Source organism: Oncorhynchus masou, chromosome 16, assembly GCF_036934945.1.
Source record: "Oncorhynchus masou masou isolate Uvic2021 chromosome 16, UVic_Omas_1.1, whole genome shotgun sequence".
NCBI classification, from domain to species: Eukaryota; Metazoa; Chordata; class Actinopteri; order Salmoniformes; family Salmonidae; genus Oncorhynchus; species Oncorhynchus masou.
In genome coordinates, this window is record NC_088227.1 from 17,088,265 (window position 1) to 17,109,704 (window position 21,440).

Consider the following 21,440-nt stretch of genomic DNA (forward strand, 5'->3'; position numbering starts at 1 on the left):
CCCTGTTGTTATTCTTCCTCGGGATTTAAATCTCATCCAAGGGCTTAGGAAGGGATTTGACACATAGACCACAGGAGGGAGGGAGGCCAAAAGATAGAGTGAGAGGCCAACAGAGAGAGAGGGAGGGAGAGAGGCCAACAGATAGAGGGAGGGAGAGAGCAACTAAGGGAGGTAGGAAGAAAGAGAGACCAACTGAGGGAGGGAGTTGGGGGGATCCATTTCAGGCGCTCAGAGTGCAGTCCAGACGAGTGGTCAGGTTAAATGCAGCTCTTAAGGCATCCACATGCTTCCCAGCCAACGCAGTTCCGAAGAGAGAGGGCATATGTTATGACATTTTTACGTTTTTGTTAGTTTTGGACATCCGTAAGGGTTTTTTCTGCAGTTCAGGAGCACTTTCGGAACTGAATTTTGGAACTGAATTTTTTATGCCCCATCATTGGTGATTGGTCAGTAGTAGGGATTCTTCAATATAGTACAGTGCATTCGGAAAGTATTCACACCCCTTCTTTTTTTTTTGGTGTTGAATTTTACCCCCTTTTTCTCCCCAATTTCGTAGTATACAATTATTAGTAGTTACTATCTTGTCTCATCGCTACAACTCCCGTACGGGGTCGGGGGAGAACAAGGTCGGAAGTCATGCGTCCTCCAAAACACAACCCAACCAAGCCACACTGCTTCTTAACACAGCGCGCATCCAACCCGGAAGCCAGCCTCACCAATGTGTCGGAGGGAACACCGTGCACCTGACGACCTTGGTTAGCATGCACTGCACCCAGCCCGCCACGGGAGTCGCTGGTCGCGATGAGACAAGGATATCCCTTCCATCCAAGCCCTCCCTAACCCCGGACAACGCTAGGCCAATTGTGTGTCGCCCCATGGACCACCCGGTCGCGGCCAGCTGCGACAGAGCCTGGGCGCGAACCCAGTGTCTCTGGTGGCACAGCTAGCCCTGCAATGCAGTGCCCTCGACTACTGTGCCACCTGGGAGCCCCCCCCTTCACCTTTTCAACATTTTGTGACGTTACAGCCTTATTCTAAAATTGATTAAATAAATGTTTTTCTACACACAATACCCCATGACAAAGTGAAACCATTTTTTAAAAACATTTTTGCAAATTTATTTAAAATTAAATAAGTATTCAAACCCTTTACTGTGAGACTCGAAATTCAGCTCAGGTGCATCCTGTTTCCATTGATCATCCGTGATCTACCTGTGGTAAATTAAATTGATTGGACATGATTTGGAAAGGCACACGCCTGTCTATATAAAGTCCCACAGTGGACCAAGCCAATTAGGCTGAAAGAATTGTCCCTAGAACACCGGGATTGGATTGTGTCGATGCACAGATCTGGGGAAGGGTACCCAAAAAATGACGAAGTATTGAAGGTCCCCAAGAACAGAGTGGCCTCCATCATTCTTAAACACAAAAAATGTGGAACCACCAAGACTTCTTAGAGCTGGCCGCCCGGCCAAACTGGGCAATTGGGGGAGAAGGGCCTTGGTCAGGGAGGTGACCAAGAACCCGATGGTCACTGACTGAGCTCCAGAGTTCCTCTGTGGAGATGTGAGAACCATCTCTGCAGTACTCCACCAATAAGGTCTTTATGGTAGAGTGGCCAGTCTGAAGCCTCTCCTCAGTAAAAGACACATGGGAGACTAGTCAGGATCGAGGGTAATAATGAACGGAGCAAAGTACAGAGAGATCCTTGATGAAAACCTGCTCCAGAGCGCCTCAGACTGGGGCGAAGGTTCACCTTCCAACAGGACAACGACCCTAAGCACACAGCCAAGACAACGCAGGAGTGGCTTCGGGACAAGTCTCTGAATGTCCTTGAATGTCCCAGCCAGAGCCCGGACTTGAACCCAATCAAACATTTCTGGAGAAACCTGAAAATAGCTGTGCAGCGACCCTCCCCATCCAACCTGACAGAGCTTAAGAGGATCTGCAGAGAAGAATGGGAAGCTTGTAGCGTCATACCCAAGAAGACTCCAGGCTGTAATCGCTACCAAAGGTGCTTCAACAAAGTACGGAGTGAATGGGTCTGAATACTTACGTGGTATTTCTGTTTTTTATCTTTAATACATTTGTAAACATTTATAAAAACAGTTTTTGCTTTGCCATTGTGGGGTATCATGTGTAGACTGAGGAAAACAAACTATTTAATCCATTTTAGAATACGGCTGTAATGTAACAATGTGGAAAAAGTCAAGGGGTCTGAAAACTTTGCGAATGCACTGTTGTCATTCAACGAGAACTTGTTTTCATACACATTATTTTTATGGAGAAATACTGCACGTAACATCTTAGTTAGACTAAGATTTCCTCCACAAAACAAACGTCAAAATGAATGACATTTTATAGGAAGTTTATACTGGCTACAGAGTCTCGAAATGGACAAAGTACTATTGATACTTTTTAAACCTTTTTTTTAATGGAGTATGCGAGAACACTCGTTCGGTTTGCTAGCCGAGTTCGCTCGGCGCCAGCCGAACTGAAGCATGCTGACGCCACATTTTTTCTGGAGATAAAGGACATGGCAGTGCTGGGCCACAATGCAGCCGAGAGCTCACTGTACTGTGTTGTAATGGACCATTATGGAGATGAAGGAGAGATGGCAGGTCTGTCTGCATCCACCCATCTTAACCTCATGGTTGGCTGCAGCAGGTACACCGCTGATACTGATGTCATCTGATTCTCCTCAGCTCACACACTCTTGACAAATAACCCACACACACCATCACACAACTCACTGTCACACACACGTGTATATATCCTCTCCATTCCAGGCTGTGGCAATCTGATTATGGATCTGGGCACTAACAATCATAAACACCAATTAGGTTTTCTGACCCAGGAACAGACACTTTCTCTCCCTTTTCTTTCCTCCCAGACATTGTGTCATTTTTTTTTTTCTCCAGAATTTGTGTAACATGATTTAATCAGCTGTGTAATGAAAAACAAATTGTTTTGGCACAGCGTGTGGTTGAGGACGGGGGTTATTACAATACACACCCAGCTTTAAAAAGGTTGAGCAGTGTGTTCCTGGCTGCTTCTCCCTCTCCCTCTCTTCCCCTCCCTATGGCCCAGGCCACGGGAGCTGATGGATGTAGGGTCACGTTCCAAGGCCCTGTGTGTTTGCGTTGCCTGCATGCATGAGCCTAGCGTTGGGGCAGGCCCTGGATCATTAGTGATGGTGGAAGATAATTTCAGCAATAGGAATGATGACATTGGTGGCAACACTAAGACCTTATGAATACACGATGTCATCGACTGGAGACCTCTGCATTGCCTGCCTGTTTCTCTAATGAATTCCGTGCTATAGGCTGTTGGGCTTTGTCAGCCCTTTTTTTGAAATACGGACCTGGAAAACCACTTCAACCCAATTCTTGGCACGGAGAAAGGTCAAATTAGTTACACTAATGTTTATAAACAAGTTTGCTTTTCTAATGAAGTCAAAGGGATGCCAGTTCAATTTGGGAGTCTGGGTAGAATATGTTTTACATAGCACTCTCTCTCACACACACACCACACACACACACACACACACAGGGATATGTTTTATATAGCATTCACTCTCGCACGTACGCAAGCTCGCCCACACAGGGATATGTTTTACATAGCACTCTCGCACGCACGCACACACGCACGCTCGCCCACACAGGGATATGTTTTACATAGCATTCACTCTCGCACGCACGCAAGCTCGCCCACACAGGGATATGTTTTACATAGCGCTCACTCTCGCACGCACGCACGCACGCAAGCTCGCCCACACAGGGATATTTTTTACATAGCACTCACTCTCACACGCACGCAAGCTCGCCCACACAGGGATATGTTTTACATAGCATTCACTCTCGCACGCACGCACGCAAGCTCGCCCACACAGGGATATGTTTTACATAGCACTCACTCTCGCACGCACGCAAGCTCGCCCACACAGGGATATGTTTTACATAGCACTCACTCTCACACGCACGCAAGCTCGCCCACACAGGGATATGTTTTACATAGCACTCACTCTCCACGCACGCAAGCTCGCCCACACAGGGATATGTTTTACATAGCATTCACTCTCGCGCACGCACGCAAGCTCGCCCACACAGGGATATGTTTTACATAGCACTCACTCTCGCACGCACGCAAGCTCGCCCACACAGGGATATGTTTTACATAGCACTCACTCTCACACGCACGCAAGCTCGCCCACACAGGGATATGTTTTACATAGCACTCACTCTCACACGCACGCAAGCTCGCCCACACAGGGATATGTTTTACATAGCACTCACTCTCACACGCACGCAAGCTCGCCCACACAGGGATATGTTTTACATAGCATTCACTCTCGCACGCACGCAAGCTCGCCCACACAGGGATATGTTTTACATAGCACTCACTCTCACACGCACACACGCACGCTCGCCCACACAGGGATATGTTTTACATAGCACTCACTCTCACACGCACGCTCGCCCACACAGGGATATGTTTTACATAGCACTCACTCTCACACGCACGCACACACGCAAGCTCGCCCACACAGGGATATGTTTTACATAGCGCTCACTCTCACACGCACGCACACACGCACGCTCGCCCACACAGGGATATGTTTTACATAGCGCTCACTCTCGCTCGCACGCACGCTCACCCACACAGGGATATGTTTTACATAGCACTCACTCTCGCACGCACACACGCACGCTCGCCCACACAGGGATATGTTTTACATAGCACTCACTCTCGCACGCACGCACACACGCACGCTCGCCCACACAGGGATATGTTTTACATAGCACTCACTCTCACACGCACGCACACACGCACGCTCGCCCACACAGGGATATGTTTTACATAGCGCTCACTCTCGCTCGCACGCACGCTCACCCACACAGGGATATGTTTTACATAGCACTCACTCTCGCACGCACGCACACACGCACGCTCGCCCACACAGGGATATGTTTTACATAGCACTCACTCTCGCACGCACGCACACACTCACGCTCGCCCACACAGGGATATGTTTTACATAGCACTCACTCTCACACGCACGCTCGCCCACACTGGGATATGTTTTACATAGCACTCACTCACACACGCACGCTCGCCCACACAGGGATATGTTTTACATAGCGCTCACTCTCGCTCGCACGCTCGCACGCTCGCCCACACAGGGATATGTTTTACATAGCACTCACTCTCGCACGCACGCTCGCCCACACAGGGATATGTTTTACATAGCACTCACACGCACGCTCGCCCACACAGGGATATGTTTTACATAGCACTCACACTCACATGCACGCTCGCCCACACAGGGATATGTTTTACATAGCACTCACACGCACGCACGCTCGCCCACACAGGGATATGTTTTTGGCTCTTACCCTTTGGTCCCTCCAGCCCAGCTTTACTAGCCAGAACTGATTCATGCAGTGATAATGACAGAAATCTCCCAGTGCTCGGTCTCTCACACAAAAGCTAGAATAGCAAAAGTGACACTAGTTATTATTTGGGGAGTCAATGATTACACACCATTAGCAGACTGAAATATGGTTAGCCCTAATACACACACTGGCCCATCAGGGTGACTCAGGAAGCGATATCACACAGGAAGCAGGGTAAATAGAAAGAATTTAGAAGGGCAGCTCTGACCCGGGCCTGCTGTTTAAAAACTATCAGGCAGCCAAGATACACATTGTGGTGGACATTTTTATATCACACACACTGTGGAGAGATGGTATTGGAGGAGTAATTTGTGGTCTTTTATGTTAAGTTAATTTGGTGTGATGTTAAAACAGATGAGTACTATATCTAAAGTCACATTTCTAAGTCGGGAGGAAGGTTTTGACCCCACTGACGTGTGTCGGGTTGACGTAGGTTAGCAGGTTTATGGAGGCGTGAGCTCTCTAGGGAATGTTTGTGTGGTGGGGTTTTGACTGAGGTAAATGTTTTGACTGAGGTAAGTGTTCTATGTTCTCTTCCTATGCAGTGAAGTTTGGTGGACCTGAGGTTTGGTAGAACTGTGTTTGGTGTTCTATGCAGTAACCGTGTTGTTTGGAGAAGCTGATTTAATTAGCCGCGTTGTCTTGTTGTCGCTGCAGTGGCATCGGGAGGAACTGGCCGTGGGCGTCTGGAGGCAGCAGCATCCTGGCAGAGTACGGCACCCTGCACCTGGAGTTCATGCACCTCTCCAAGCTGTCAGGGAACCCAGCCTTCGCAGAGAAGGTGAGAGCTTGGGAGCCACAGCACATTCCATTCCAGTGCATTAACACCAAGTGTAACTGAGCACTCAGCCAGCCTGATGATGGGGTTATTCATAGCGGTGACCTTGATTACTATTCATGTTAATGCCTGTTCTGCAGGTAAATGCCTTCTTTCCGCTCTGAGCCACCGGCCTCTCTCTCTCTCTTATGCCTCCCTTAACTGCCGTTCCTGCAGTAAGGCCATTTAAAGTGCATTACTGTGCCGTGCCCCTGGAAGATTAGGCGGCCATGAGGTATTTGCAGGGAGAAAGTAGAAACTCTTTTCCTCCTCCTCCTCCTCTTCCTCCTAGGTCATGAACATCCGGAAGGTTCTGAATCGACTGGATAAGCCCCAGGGACTGTACCCCAACTATTTGAACCCGAACAGCGGACAGTGGGGACAACGTAAGTCCCCCTCATCCCTCTCATCTCACCCCTCTCCTGTCTCATTCCTATCTCCCCTCTCACCATTTTCTCCCCTCTTTCATATCATCCCTCTCTCCCATCTAATCCCTTCCACCTCCCTCTGCATCACTGTTTAACCATCTCTCCTATCTTCCATCTTGCCCAGCCTTCTCTCTTTTCACCTCTCTCATCCCTCTCTTCCATCTCACCTCTTTCCCTTTCCATTAGAGGTTCACCAGTGGCTGTCAATCGATGTTCCACAGCCTGTAATTATCAAGGTATTTACAGCTGGGAGAGCCACTTCAGTTCAATGTGAGCACTTCTGATTGAGTGGGCTGTGCATTAGAAGATTATGTAACTTAATGCTGCCCAGGGGGTGAGGGACATCAGGGAGAAATAAGTATCTGTGGCTAATGACAGTACTTAAACATGGTGAATACTGCCAGTAAAGTTAATTAGTCCTCTCTCGCTACAGTTCGGTCGTGATACCTCCACACAATACTACTCAAACTCTCCTGCTTCTTTGACTCAAGGCACCCCAACAGTTCAGTACCCCCATCCCTTGTATGGAGCAACTTCTGCTTTGACATTACCCAAGAAGCTTCAGACCCAAGAATTGCCTGGTCGGTAATCTACGGCACAGTGAGGTGGCTGGGGAGAGGCGGTGGTGGGATGCAGTAACCCTGCAGTGTGTCCGTGCTCAGACAGCAGCTTGTGTGGATCCCTTCTCAAATTATTGTGTTTGTCTCTGAGCCACACAAAAGGTTAATGAGATGCACAGACCAGATCAGACCAGACCAGTCCCTAGCTCAGCCTTATGCTGCTGGCTGTAGCATCCTGATGGACCCACTGCAATCTCTATCATACACACATTAATTTGAATGCATATCTTAGGTGTTTTGTTTGTTTTGCTATTCTGTGCGATACCTCCCCCCTCCCACTGTGTGTGTGTGTGTGTGTGTGTGTGTGTGTGTGTGTGTGTGTGTGTGTGTGTGTGTGTGTGTGTGTGTGTGTGTGTGTGTGTGTGTGTGTGTGTGTGTGTGTGTGTGTGTGTGTGTGTGTGTGTGTGTGTGTGTGTGTGACCCTCTGTAATTGAATGGCCCCTCTACGCCCTCGCTGAAATGTCACGACGGATGAATACCCATACTAACTGTCTGTGTGTTTGTCTCTGCTGTAGTCCTGGTCAGGGGGGTCAGAGAGGGTTCAGCGCTAATGACTGACCGCTGTGCATCCAGCCCCTGGGTCAAACTGGGTGGAGGAGATCAATGGAGGGGGAGGAAGTGGAGGGCAGCCGCCCGGCTTGTTTCTCATTCTCTCTGACAACTTGATCCATCCCACAAGGGTTTTTTTTTTTTTCGTACAGTTTACAGCTCCATAATTTAGTGGAGCATAGGTGGTGTTGACATCAGGTCACCCAGCAGAGTGATGTAGTGACCCAGGCCAGCGTGTAGTGAGGTGGGGGTGCTGTCAGAGTCCTGTGTCTCTCTGGATGACTCTACATCGTTGGGTCTTTGAAAAAGCACTTCTTAAGTCCCGTGTAGTAGTATTATTATAATTATCATTACAAGTAGCTATTCTGATGGGAGCCAGCCAGGTGAGGGAGAGAGTGGCTCTGTGAATTGCTGACTGACTAGGGGAAAGTAGCTGTACTACACCAGTAATGCCAAACCAAGCCTTAGAGAACACAGAGAAGGTTCCAAGACAAACATTGCTAAAGGCACCTCTAAAAGTGTTTGTGGTCTACATGGTCAGTGTTAGCTGGAAGAAGAATTTCCAAGTAGAAGAAAAACAACTCCATTGACAAATAGCCTGAAGTATACGAATGCTAATGTTGGCTGTGACAAAAATGTAAAGAGATTATTTTTTTCAGGTTCGCACCAGAACCATTTGCCACCTGAGGATATTTTACATAAAGGTCACTTGTGATCTGTATTTACTGGTAGAGTAGACCTGAGGGGGATGTCATAGAAAAGGTCTTTCCATTCTCAGTGTTTCTCTGTCAAAGTATAGACGGCCTATCAAAGCTCTGGTGATGCTGTTGTAGTTGATGTTTCAATACAAACCATCAGTACAGTGTCCCTTAGAGCCACGTATCTGGCAATCACATCTTCTTGTATGTGTGGAGCTGCCTAAGACATGGCCCACAGACATGACGGACATCGCATCAAACCAATGGCATAGACCGCAGACATGACTGTCATCCTATCACACCAATAACATGGCTTACAGTCATGAGGACATCCCACCCTTAGGGAGTGAATATTATTTACAGTATATTAAGGGGTACATGGAGGTAATATTTTACCTAGACTTCCCTGAGCGTTTAGGGGGAAAAAACACGTTAACCTCCCCTACAAAATGGTCATTAAAACCAAATAGCAGGGAATATTAAATCCCTTATTAGTAGGCTATAAATGTTGCAGTTTAAATTCTATCAAATCAGTGGTTGAAATCGCCTGCTGTATTCATACCATATTCATGTTATCCGCAAAAAGGAGGCCTTTACCAATGTAACAGTTAAGGCCCGTCCACACCAAGGACTATAACGAACTGTGTGGGCGAACATCCACACTAGAGGAAAGTGTATCGTTCCGCAGTATCCTACACCTGTCAATCAGTATCCTACACCTGTCAATCAGTATCCTACACCTGTCAATCAGTATCCTACACCTGTGAATCAGTATCCTACACCTGTCAATCAGTATCCTACACCTGTCAATCAGTATCCTACACCTGTCAATCAGTATCCTACACCTGTCAATCAGTATCCTACACCTGTCAATCAGTATCCTACACCTGTCAATCAGTATCCTACACCTGTCAATCAGTATCCTACACCTGTCAATCAAAGCATCCTACACCTGTCAATCAAAGCATCCTGCTGTGAAGCTGTAGGCCTATTCATAAAGTGGGAACACAGACCATTCAGTGCTTCAGGGTGTGTTCATCGTCATAGTGACAACTGCAAATAACACTTCAGTGTAGGCTACATGTAGTTTAATGATATAGTATAATATATTAACTGGCATTTTAATGAAATGTAGATATTCAACAATAAACACTGTTTAGCCTGCTATTGCTTGCCTTGCCATGTCATTGCTTGCCTTGCCATGTCATTGCTTGCCTTGCCATGTCATTGCTTGCCTTGCCATGTCATTGCTTGCCTTGCCATGTCATTGCTTGCCTTGCCATGTCATTGCTTGTCTTGCCATGTCATTGCTTGTCTTGCCGTGTCATTGCTTGTCTTGCCGTGTCATTGCTTGCCTTGCCGTGTCATTGCTTGCCTTGCCATGTCATTGCTTGCCTTGCCATGTCATTGCTTGTCTTGCGTGTCATTGCTTGTCTTGCCGTGTCATTGCTTGCCTTGCCGTGTCATTGCTTGCCTTGCCGTGTCATTGCTTGCCTTGCCGTGTCATTGCTTGCCTTGCCGTGTCATTGCTTGCCTTGCCGTGTCATTGCTTGCCTTGCCGTGTCATTGCTTGCCTTGCCGTGTCATTGCTTGCCTTGCCGTGTCATTGCTTGCCTTGTTGCTCAAGTGGTTTGTAAGTGATTTCCATTTTTCTAATGGATGTCAATTCTTTTGGCTCTTTTTCACTGTGCACATCACTGTCTATCCTGTGCAATCATTCAATACATCAGTGCAACAATGTTATCATCACTGGCCAGTGATGCACTCTCTAGCCGCAACTTTCCCCGGTGTGCATTTTCTACGCTGTAGGCATTCAGCAATTAGCAAGACCAAACCTGCTTCTCTCCACGGAAAGCCTATTAGGTCTAGTATAAAAATACATCTAATATAGAATTTTGCAGCCTATAGATTTTCCTGGGATTTTCTGAGAGGAGGACTAGCGTAGAGTCTTGCATCCGTAGCCTATAGACTATTGCACAGTGAATAGCTGGAAGAGATGCGCTAGAGTTTAGCCAAAGACGCTAAATATTAGCTAGATACACGACATGATCAAAAGTATGTGGACACCTGCTCGTCAAACATCTCATTCCAAAATCATGGGCATTAATATGGAGTTGGTCCCCCATTTTGCTGCTATAACAGCCTCCACTCTTCTGGGAAGGCTTTCCACTAGATGTTGGAACATTGCTGCGTGGACTTGCTTCCATTCAGCCTCAAGAGCATTAGTGAGGTCAGGCACGGATGTTGGGCGATTAGGCCTGGCTCACTGTCGGCATTCCAATTCATCCCAAATGTGAACGATGGGCTTGAGGTCAAGGCTCTACGGGCAAATCAAGTTATTCCACACAGATCTCGACAAACCATTTCTGTATGATCTTAGGCTTGTGTGCGGCTGCTCGGCCATGGAAACCCATTTCATAAAGCTCCCGACAAACAGTTCTTGTGCTGACGTTGCTTCCAGAGGCAGTTTGGAACTCGGTAGTGAGTGTTGAAACTGAGGACAGACGATTTCGACATGCTTCAGCACTCGGCGGTCCCGTTCTGTGAGCTTCTGTGGCCTACCACTTCGCGGCTGAGTCATTGTTGCTCCTAGACGTTTCCACGTCACAATAACTGCACTTACAGTTGACCGGAGCAGATTTATATGAAATGACAGGCAGCCTAGGATAAACAGCCTAAGATCAACAAGAAACCCTTACATTATTGTGAAAATAACTTTTCACAAGCTGTCGTCCTTAAGTAAGTGTGCGACGCCATGCTTGTTGATTTTTGGTGCTTTCAAGAGAACTGGGAACTCAAATCATGACTTCAGTGGTCTTCAAGTCGGAGCTTTCGAAAGATGCCAGAGTTTCCGACTTTGAATTCAGAGGTGTGTGTGTGTGTGTGTGTGTGTGTGTGCGTGTGCGTGTGAGAGACCAACGTCCAATTCAGTAAGTCAATCCCAAAATGCTGACATATTAATTGATTACAAACTACATGACCCTCCTTCAACCGAGCTTCCTTTCCTGATGATTACTGAGCAGTCAGGCGTTTCTTTTACGCTACGATAGATTAACGAGATCCTATCAGATCTCCAGTCCAATCAGACTGCAGGGCTGCAAGACAGTGTGATGTCTGAGTCCTCAGTTCGCAGGCAATTTAATTTGTCCCTGTCCCTTGTCAATCAGAGCCATGATCAGATCCTTGACCTTGTGTTCCCACTCTGACCTGCTGTTAACCCCTGTGGCATTGACCCCAGTCAGCAAGGAAATACAGTCCTTTTGAGGGCAAGGCCACACTTCACTACAAACTCTTCCTGGAGCTCTGTCCCTTTTATTACTGCTGACGTCTAATCTATATCCCCCAAACAAGGCTTTGGCTGTTAATGACATATACATATGTATGAGGGGGCATGACAATCACTATGATGAACAGCGGCTTGGCTTGACTGAGGCTCTCTCCCAGACCCTGGAGACTCATTCCTCACAGAGAGTGAAGTGGACAGGAGAGCACATCACCCGGCACAGCCCCACACCTCACTGACTGTCACAGGGACTGTCTCTCTTTTATACCCGGCTGTGGTATCGCTGCTGCTCCCTGCACAGCTCTGTCGGTACTCACGCAGTGACTGGGGACGTGCCGGGGGGGGGGGGACCTGATAAACTCATCAGAATGCCAATCTCCCCCTTGCAGACATCCTCCATACATCAGCCATCAAAGGAGACTAATCCCATTACTCCTGTAGCTTTGTTGGGCTCTGTTTGAAAAGGTGTCCCCTTGGCCAGGCCTATGCCAGACACATCCCTTTGTCACTGAGGTTCGGATGCTGAGCAGGTATTAAGGGGCCATCTTCCTGTGTAAACAGCCTCGGGTGCTGAGATGGCCGCCATCATTGGGCCATTCATCATCCTGAGGTGAGGCAGGCCACTGAGGAGGTAGGGCTGCTGCTGGCAAGATGAGATAGGTAAATTAAGCCTGGCTCCAGCATGACCCTCAAATCTTTCGTGTTGTCTCTGTCCTGTAGATCATGTGTCAGTGGGCGGCCTGGGAGACAGCTTCTATGAGTACCTGCTCAAGGCTTGGCTGATGTCAGACAAGACGGACGAGGAAGGCAAGAAGCTCTACTACGACGCTCTGCAGGTAAACCCTCAAGACACCTTACCTAGCCTACACACCTCTCCTCTCCCCCACTCCCATCCCATCCTCCCCACCCCACTCCCCTCTGCTCCTCTTCTCCTACTCTCGTCTCTTCTCCTCCTCTCGTCTCTTCTCCTCATCCTTTCTTCTCTCCTACTGAGATTTAATGGCTACAGTACCCCTGCATTCCGAAGCGCTGACTAAACCTTTTCACGAGGCTCTTTTGACCTCCATTGAAAGCTTCTTTTGTCAACGCGATAACAACAGTTGGAGTTCTTAAATGACTGAACAGGCCGAGTCGGAAAGCAGTACCAGTTGTGTGGGTTGCTATGTGAAAGCAAGACGTGCTACGCCAGGCAGGGGTTATCTCTGAGTGTGAAGTACTAACCGCACTCCACAGAAGCTGGAGGAGTGAGTAAGTGGGGTTGGAGGAAGCTTTCAGTGGATGGGGGTCAACCAGAATCAGAGCTCTATCTGGTGAGATGTGCTCTGAATGCTGCTAGCCAAATTCTCTGTTTCATTAGAGCCAAGCCTCCTGTCCTGTTGGAGATAATAATGTTGTTCTCCGTACAGAGGTCCACAAGGACCCAGACTGCTCCAGGATATTACCCTCCCTCCATTCCACTCCCAGCCAGCCTTGTTTCCCCACCACAACTGCCTACCTACCAACCCGCTTGTCTGCCATCCACCTGGGCGAGACACCACAAGCAGGTCACCCACAGCGAGAGAGTCCCTATTGCCACGCCAAGCCATCTTCCATTTGGGTCAGACAGCCTGAAAGGCAGCTGGTTAGGAACAGACTCTGTTCACTTATTAATGGCTCCTTGGCATCCTCGCCTCAGCGCCGGCCCAGCCTACATGCTCTCTATCCCCCCGATGAGAAACGAAGCAGCCAGTGCTGAACAAGATGTGCCGCTGCCTGCCTCTGTCCAGGTCTGTTTGTTCTCGAAGCACTAGCAGTCTGAGGCTGAGATTGAAGGAAATGGCCTGAGTTTTTTTTATTTCTTCTCAGCAGGAAAAGGCTGGGCTGTTGCTAAACAGGATATAGGCTGCCTTTTAAAGAGACCTAAGGAAATGAAATAACCAGTTTAGAAGAATATTAATCGGCTGATTTTCTGTGGCGGAACACGCCAGGCAATGCCCACCCGCATATAGACGGCCCCATTTACGTGATGGGTCACACACTACAAAAGATCTGAATTATCTTTTAAAAACGTAATTGCTTTCGGGAGATTTGCAATATTACCTTTTCTTGGGTTTTCCCTCGGCAGGAGAAAAGTAAACTCAATGAATATGAAAATAAATGTGCCAAATGAAGCGATGAACAACGAGGCGCATCAGAGAATGCACCTGAGATAGTATAGCGTTTAAGGCTGCCGTCGACTCACTGCACATATTTATTCCATATGTTAAAAGGCAGGATTTTTACTCTCTCATCGGTAATGGCCGTGTAATAACCGTGTGTTGTCTGTCGGTTGTGATCTTACTGTATTGGACACCTGCTGTGTGGCTAGCGGGAGATAAAGGCCGTCGTTTTGAATCATTTGTGATCCTCCTAGTGTCGTGTCTCGACATGGATGAAACGCAGCCCGCCATTCCAGAATGTCTCGGGATAAAGTGGCCCTCCCGTCTACAGTAAAAGCCAGGGACAAATAGGAGCATCTTTCTGTGTCCACGCCACACAAGCAAATACATAATACTGGCCACCAGCTGGGACCCCTGGTTTTCAAACAACATCCGTTTTATCAAGGTTAACAATGCTGTTTAGGTGGTATTTATTCATGTTCCACTCCATTTGTAGTGGGAAGGGCCCCGGTCTGGGACTGGAGTTGGATAGACGGCTCACCTGTATGCCGTTCTTGTCATTGTCCTCCAGGCCATTGAGACCAGTCTGATGAGGAAGTCCAGCGGTGGACTGACGTACATCGCTGAGTGGAAGGGTGGCCTGCTTGAGCACAAGATGGGTCACCTGACGTGCTTCGCCGGGGGCATGATCGCCCTGGGGGCCGACGGAGCTCCCGAGGACAAGACGGGTCACCAGATGGAGCAGGCCGCAGAGATCGCCCGCACCTGCCACGAGTCCTACGCCCGCACCAGTGAGTCTGACTGACCCCCTCATCTGGGGCACACCAGTGTCCCTGTCTCCCTCTACAGCAGGGGTAGGCTAAGAAACTCTTCCTCTACAGCAGGGGTAGGCTAAGAAACTCTTCCTCTCCCTCTACAGCAGGGGTAGGCTAAGAAACTCTTCCTCTCCCTCTACAGCAGGGGTAGGCTAAGAAACTCTTCCTCTACAGCAGGGGTAGGCTAAGAAACTCTTCCTCTCCCTCTACATCAGGGGTAGGCTAAGAAACTCTTCCTCTCCCTCTACAGCAGGGGTAGGCTAAGAAACTCTTCCTCTCCCTCTACAGCAGGGGTAGGCTAAGAAACTCTTCCTCTACAGCAGGGGTAGGCTAAGAAACTCTTCCTCTACAGCAGGGGTAGGCTAAGAAACTCTTCCTCCCAGGTGAGGTGATATTAGTTCTGAAGCCCAGACAAAAGGAGGTGTAGGACTCAACCACAGCTCACACTCACTCTTTCTCTCACACACACACCCCTCTTTAGAGCAAGCCAGTGTGAAATGAAAGATTAATGAGCGTTGAGCCTGTTTTCTCTCTGAGGCCAGAGGGGCTGCTGGGTAAGTAGAGCGTAGTGCCAGCCAGGTTAAAATCTTTTATTTTTATATATTTTTGTTTTGTTCATCACCTTCTCCTAGATCTGGTTGGAGTTTTTCACGATGTTGTCTTCTTCCTTGCTTCCCCCTCTTCCAGCCCTGAAGTTGGGCCCAGAGGGGTTCAGGTTTGATGGTGGCGTGGAGGCCATCGCCACACGGCAGAACGAGAAGTACTTCATCCTGAGGCCTGAGGTCATCGAGACCTACATGTACATGTGGAGGTTCACCCACGACCCCAAGTACAGAGAGTGGGGCTGGGAGGCTGTGCAGGTGAGAACTCTCATCCTTCAGAATTACCCCACCACAGTCCTATCTGTCATGTTTGTTTTCATCCTGTCCCCTCCTAGCCTCCACTGAGAAGAGACTCTTCCTCTTAGAACTTTGACAGTGAATTTAACATTAGATTTTTAATTTGACCTTTTTTTTAACTAGACAAGTCAGATAACCTGTCTAGGACCCCCGCAACAGCCAGTGAAAGTGCAGGGCACCAAATTCAAAACAACAAAAATCTCTTAATTAAAATTCCTCAAGCATACAAGTATTTTGCACCATTTTAAAGATGCAATTCTTGTTAATCCAGCCAAAGTGTCTGATTTCAAAAAGGATTTATAGCGAAAGCACCACAAACGATTATGTTAGGTCACCACCAAGCCACAGAAAAACACAGCCATTTTTTCCAGCCAAAGAGAGGAGTCACAAAAAGCAGAAATAGAGAAAATGAATCACTAACCTTTGATGATCTTCATCACACTTCATGCTACACAATACATGTATGTTTTGTTAAAGTTTGATAAAGTTCATGTTTATATAAAAAAAATCTGAGTTTACATTGGTGCGTTATGTTCTAGAGAGAGCCACATCAATTTACAGAAATACTCTAAACATTGATAAAGATACGACTATTATTGTTTTTATTTATTTTTTATTTTACCCCCTTTTCTCCCCAATTTTGTGATATCCAATTGTTAGTAGTTACTATCTTGTCTCATTGCTCCAACTCCCGTACGGGCTCGGGAGAGACGAAGGTCAAAAGCCATGCGTCCTCCGAAACACAACCCTAACCAAGCCGCACTGCTTCTTAACACAGCGCGCATCCAACCCGGAAGACAGCCGCACCAATGTGTCAGAGGAAACACCGTGCACCTGGCGACCTGGTTAGCACACTGAGGCCGGCCCACCACAGGAGTCACTGGTGCGCAATGAGACAAGGATATCTCTTACGGCCAAATATCTTCTTTTGTTAGGGCGTTTGGTAAACAAATCCAAAAGCGCGTTCAGGTCGCGCCGAACGTCGGACAAAAAGTTCCATTACAGCCCGTAGAAACATGCCAACCTAAGTATGGCATCAATCTTTAGGATGTTTTTAACATAAAACTTCATTAATGTTCCAACCGGACAATTCCTTTGTCTGTACAAATGAAGTGGAATGTAGCTACCTTTCAGGTGAGCGCGCCAGACCGAGGCTGTGGCACTCTGGCAGACCGGGGCTGTGGCGCTCTGGCAGACCGGGGCTGTGGCGCTCTGGCAGACCGAGGCTGTGGCGCTCTGGCAGACCGAGGCTGTGGCGCTCTGGCAGACCGAGGCTGTGGCGCACTGGCAGACCGAGGCTGTGGCGCTCTGGCAGACCGAGGCTGTGGCGCTCTGGCAGACCGAGGCTGTGGCGCTCTGGCAGACCGAGGCTGTGGCGCTCTGCCAGACCGAGGCTGTGGCGCTCTGCCAGACCGAGGCTGTGGCGCTCTGCCAGACCACTCACTCAATGAGCCCCTCCTTTAGAGTAGAATCCTCAAAAAAGGTTCTAAATACTGTTGACATCTAGTGGAAGCCTTGGGAAGTGAAACATAATGAATATCACCCTGTAACTTCAATGGAGGCTGAGTTGAAAAACTACAAACCTTAGATTTCCCACTTCCTGATTGGATTTTTCTCAGGTTTTTGCCTGCCATATGAGTTCTGTTATACTCACAGACATCATTCAAACAGTTTTAGAAACTTCAGTGTTTTCTATCCAATACTAAAAGTACTATGCATATATTAGCATCTGGGACAGAGTAGGAGGCAGTTCACTCTGGGCACGCTATTCATCCAAAAGTGAAAATGCTGCCCCCTATCCCAAAAAGGTTAAGAACAATTTTTTTTTACAATGACGGCCTACCCTAACCCGGATGACGCTGGGCCAATTGTGCGCCACCTTATGGGACTCCCAATCACGGCCGGTTGTGATACAGCCTGGAATCAAACCAGGGTCTGTAGTGACGCCTCTAGCACTGAGGTGCAGTGCCTTAGACCGCTGCCCCACTCGGGAGCCCAAAAAGTGAAAAGGGCTCTGTACAACAACAGACCCCTGTTCATTGTGATGTGTAGACTCATTCAGGTCTACGCACCGCTAGTTCTGAGTACAGTAGTCTTTAAAACCTCTGAGACTCTTCCTTCCTCCATACACTCCTCTCTCTCTCTCTCATTGCTATGCGGCAACAGATCAGAACAGTGGTAATGTTGAATGCTGATTGCTCAGATCCCAGAGCCATGCTGTTGTATCCACTAATGACATGAGATTACCTCTGATGGGCCTTGTGTTAGCCATAAATATGATCTGGAGCCTGCCTGCCTGCCTGCATCTCTGCCTGTCTGCAGATAACTCCTCCTCCTGCCCTCAGCCCTCATTCAGCCAGTGTGGGTGTGTAAACACTGCAGCCCCAGCTCCATCCTCCTCGGCTCCATTTTCTCCCTGAGTCATATTGCCTAATGCAGCCTCCTCTTCTCTTCCCCCCCACCTGCAGGCAGAGCAGCCACACTGAAGGGAAATATGCTGGTTCAACAACAAGCTAACACCACCGTGCATACCTCTACAACACCCTGCCATAAGAAACAGAGTCAATTCAACACTTTTTCACCCTCCGTTCTCTCATTCTTCTCCCTCTCTATTTTCTGTTCTCTCTCTTTTTCTCTCTCTCTTTCCTTCTGTCTCTCAGGCTCTGGAGAAGCACTGTCGTGTGGAGGGAGGCTACAGTGGAGTGAGAGACGTCTACGCCTCCAGCCCCAACCATGACGACGTCCAGCAGAGCTTCTACCTGGCCGAGACACTCAAGTAAGGCGCTAACACACACACACACACACATTGTCAACTTACTCTGCTAAGAGCCATCTGGAGACATAGCATTGACATTTTGGCCTTGCCATTAGAGAGGAATAAAAATCGATCTTGTCAGAAAATCGATCTGTTTTTTTTGCATCCTTGTCATCATACGTCCTCCCCCCAGAACCGTTCCTTGAATAATTATAGTATTGGATTTGTTTGACAATATAATGGACACATACGTTTAGAAGTAATTGTCCTCCCTATAAGGCCATTATTCTCTCCTGGACAGATCTACCTAAACATAACTGGTACCGTAGAATATGTTGGGACAAAATGGGATGCAGTGCATAAAGAGAAGCAGTTGTTCAGGTGTTTGGGTTTTTCGTCACTGGGTATTTGGACAAATCATGATTTCGCAGGTGTTCGCATCTTTCGGGTTTTCGGAAGGGGAGGGTACATTCGGCCCGTAACTTACTAAGAGGTTAGAACTCCTCGTTCCAGTTTCGCACCTCGTTCCAGTTCCGCACCTCGTTTTAGCATCTCTTCATCCCTTCTCTTAATGGGCAATATTTCCACTTTTCAACCTCATATTCATCATCTCCAGCACCAAACCAGTGTCTACATATTTGACCGACTGGCTCGATTCTGTCTTATATATTAACATTTTTAATTGTGTTTTTTTACATTGGATAAAAGTAGATACTTTCAAAAAAAAGTAGATAGAGCTAGAAAATTGTGTATCATACACAACAGTTGAGGAACTAAGGGAAAGTAATTCTGCTTTGAAAGTTGATAAACTTATAACCCCACTTTTGAGAAAATGGCCCTTGAAATACTGGAGAGCTTTTCTTTGTCTACAGCCATTAAGCATTGTTCACACCCTCTTAAGCCTTAGCCCCACCCATCTCTTTAAGGACTCACATGTGAGGCCACGTGCAAACCAGAGTGAATACGATAGTGTACTTTTAACAACCAAAGATTTCAAGACTGAAGACTGGTTTACGTCTATCTATGTCAATCTGTACGTCTGTAGACAGATGTCGCAGTGACATCATGAACATTTTGTTGTTGTCCGACATCAAACTTATCTTTGTCGTTATCAAAAAGGATTAGCACAAAAACGACAGGCTGCATGACATCAGCAGCCTGGTGGTCCAAAATAGCATAACTGGTTTATTTTAACACCAATAAACCTGTCCGTTTTAAAAATGTATTTAGTATCTGTTTATCTAGAAAAACGGGTAACTAAAAGCAACTAAAAGCAGGACATTCTACTGGAGAATTTGACAACTTGGACACTGTCTCATTGGCCTAACGTTATATCCTAATTTGACTTTGGTGCAGGTCATGTTGTTCTTCACATTGACATACAAGTTTGTTATTAAGGCACCTGAAAGTTCACTTGTTCTAGAAGGCATTTCTAACTTTTTTTTAACTTGGTATATTTTTTAAACAAAACTTAGAAGTGCACTGTTTTCACATATGTTGACACTAGTATTGTGCTGGAGATATTTAAAATTTGGTTGAAAAAGTGGTGGAGTTGCCCTTTAACACGTATGGATCCAAAACTTGATCGAGCAGCTGATTATTTACGTGAGACTTTAGTTCTGGGTTAACCGAGATTATAAGGCCATATAGAGGAACATTGTCTATATCCAGGCAATGTTTTCCTGGTAAAGAGAGTCACACCTACATTTTGTTTCATGACACCAAAAACCTGCTCTAGTATTTCATCACACCCTAAAAAACAGACACGTCTCTGTGTTTTGTGTTCTCTGACAGCTTCCTGACATTCAGTTTGTTTGAACACTTGAAAACAGATCAGAAGTAGAATGTCTTTCCCCCAATGAGCACTCACTTCACCTCTGTCTGTGCTGTGCCTGCTGGCCTCTGAGGAGAAACAACTGACGTCCTGTGTGTATTGTCTTGTCACGGCCGGCTCAGACAGGCAGGCTTCTGCTAGCACAGTGTGCACTGTACTACAGGGACCCCAGCAGTCTTCTCCGAGATTGATAGCAGCAGTCGCACACAGAGACCGATAAGAGGAGGCAGACTGCTTTTACTGAGCCCTTATACCCTCCCTCTCTCTCTCTCTCTCTTTCTCTCTCTTTCTCTCTCCTCTCTCTCTAGTATTGATAATAGCTCAATGCCTGGGGGGTTAGACAGACCATATAATGTGGATCCAGTGAGATAGGCTCATTGTAACATATCTCTTACCGGTGTATAGATGGGTCTCTCTGTCTATTGTCCAGTCTAATCCTGGTCTGAGAGAGATTTAACCCCCTCCCCCTCTATGGTTTCTATGGCGTATCAGTGGTGTTGTTTTGCTCCCCTCTTGTGGGAGCCTTGTCAAAGCACTCTGGTGTGACCTTGTAAAGAGGTCACATGCTCTTTGTCCCTGCTCTGTGTCCCCACACTGCTCTGCTCTGGGGGCTAGGGGCTGTAAGGACAGCCACGTCACCATGACTGACAGATAACACCAAGCTGCACGCAGGAGAGAGGGAAATGGAAAGAGGTAGAGACCTGGGGGAGACAGGGAAAAAAATACAGGTTCAAGGTTGGGAGAGAAAGGATCCAAGAGAGGTAAGTGAGGACGTCTTACTGTAACAGTTAACAACCACAGCAGCAACAGTAACAAATACGTGCCCGTTTCCCTCCTTCTGTGCAGTAAACAACTCTGGCACTTTGATTTTGGTGTTATTTTTCCTTTTTTTGCCCAAACCCCCAAACACCTGGGCTAATCTGCGCCTCTGACTGATGCTTATATGAAATGCTGTGTGAGTCCCGCCACCTAATAGAGCTGTTAAACTTCTCTAGCATTTCATTTAATGGTGTTGGAAAGTGTTGCAATTTTGCGAATAGGGTCTCTCCAAATGCCAGGACTCCCCAAATGACTCGTTTACTAATGCTTGCAAAATCCATCTTTTAGGCTCTGGCTCTCCCCTTCTCCCTACTTTCTCCTTCTCTTTAC

The 21,440-nt window shown here is 47.4% G+C and overlaps 1 protein-coding gene across 1 annotated transcript in view; it reads left to right on the forward strand.

The window, feature by feature from the left end:
* LOC135557568 (mannosyl-oligosaccharide 1,2-alpha-mannosidase IA-like) overlaps positions 1 to 21,440 on the forward strand; it is a 161,059-nt gene that overhangs the window by 132,530 nt on the left and 7,089 nt on the right. The window contains exons 6-11 of the mRNA XM_064990960.1: positions 6,113 to 6,236; positions 6,565 to 6,658; positions 12,571 to 12,686; positions 14,560 to 14,779; positions 15,491 to 15,663; positions 18,363 to 18,478. Of these exons, the coding sequence (XP_064847032.1) occupies positions 6,113 to 6,236; positions 6,565 to 6,658; positions 12,571 to 12,686; positions 14,560 to 14,779; positions 15,491 to 15,663; positions 18,363 to 18,478 (843 nt within the window). The remainder of the gene's footprint in view (positions 1 to 6,112; positions 6,237 to 6,564; positions 6,659 to 12,570; positions 12,687 to 14,559; positions 14,780 to 15,490; positions 15,664 to 18,362; positions 18,479 to 21,440) is intronic.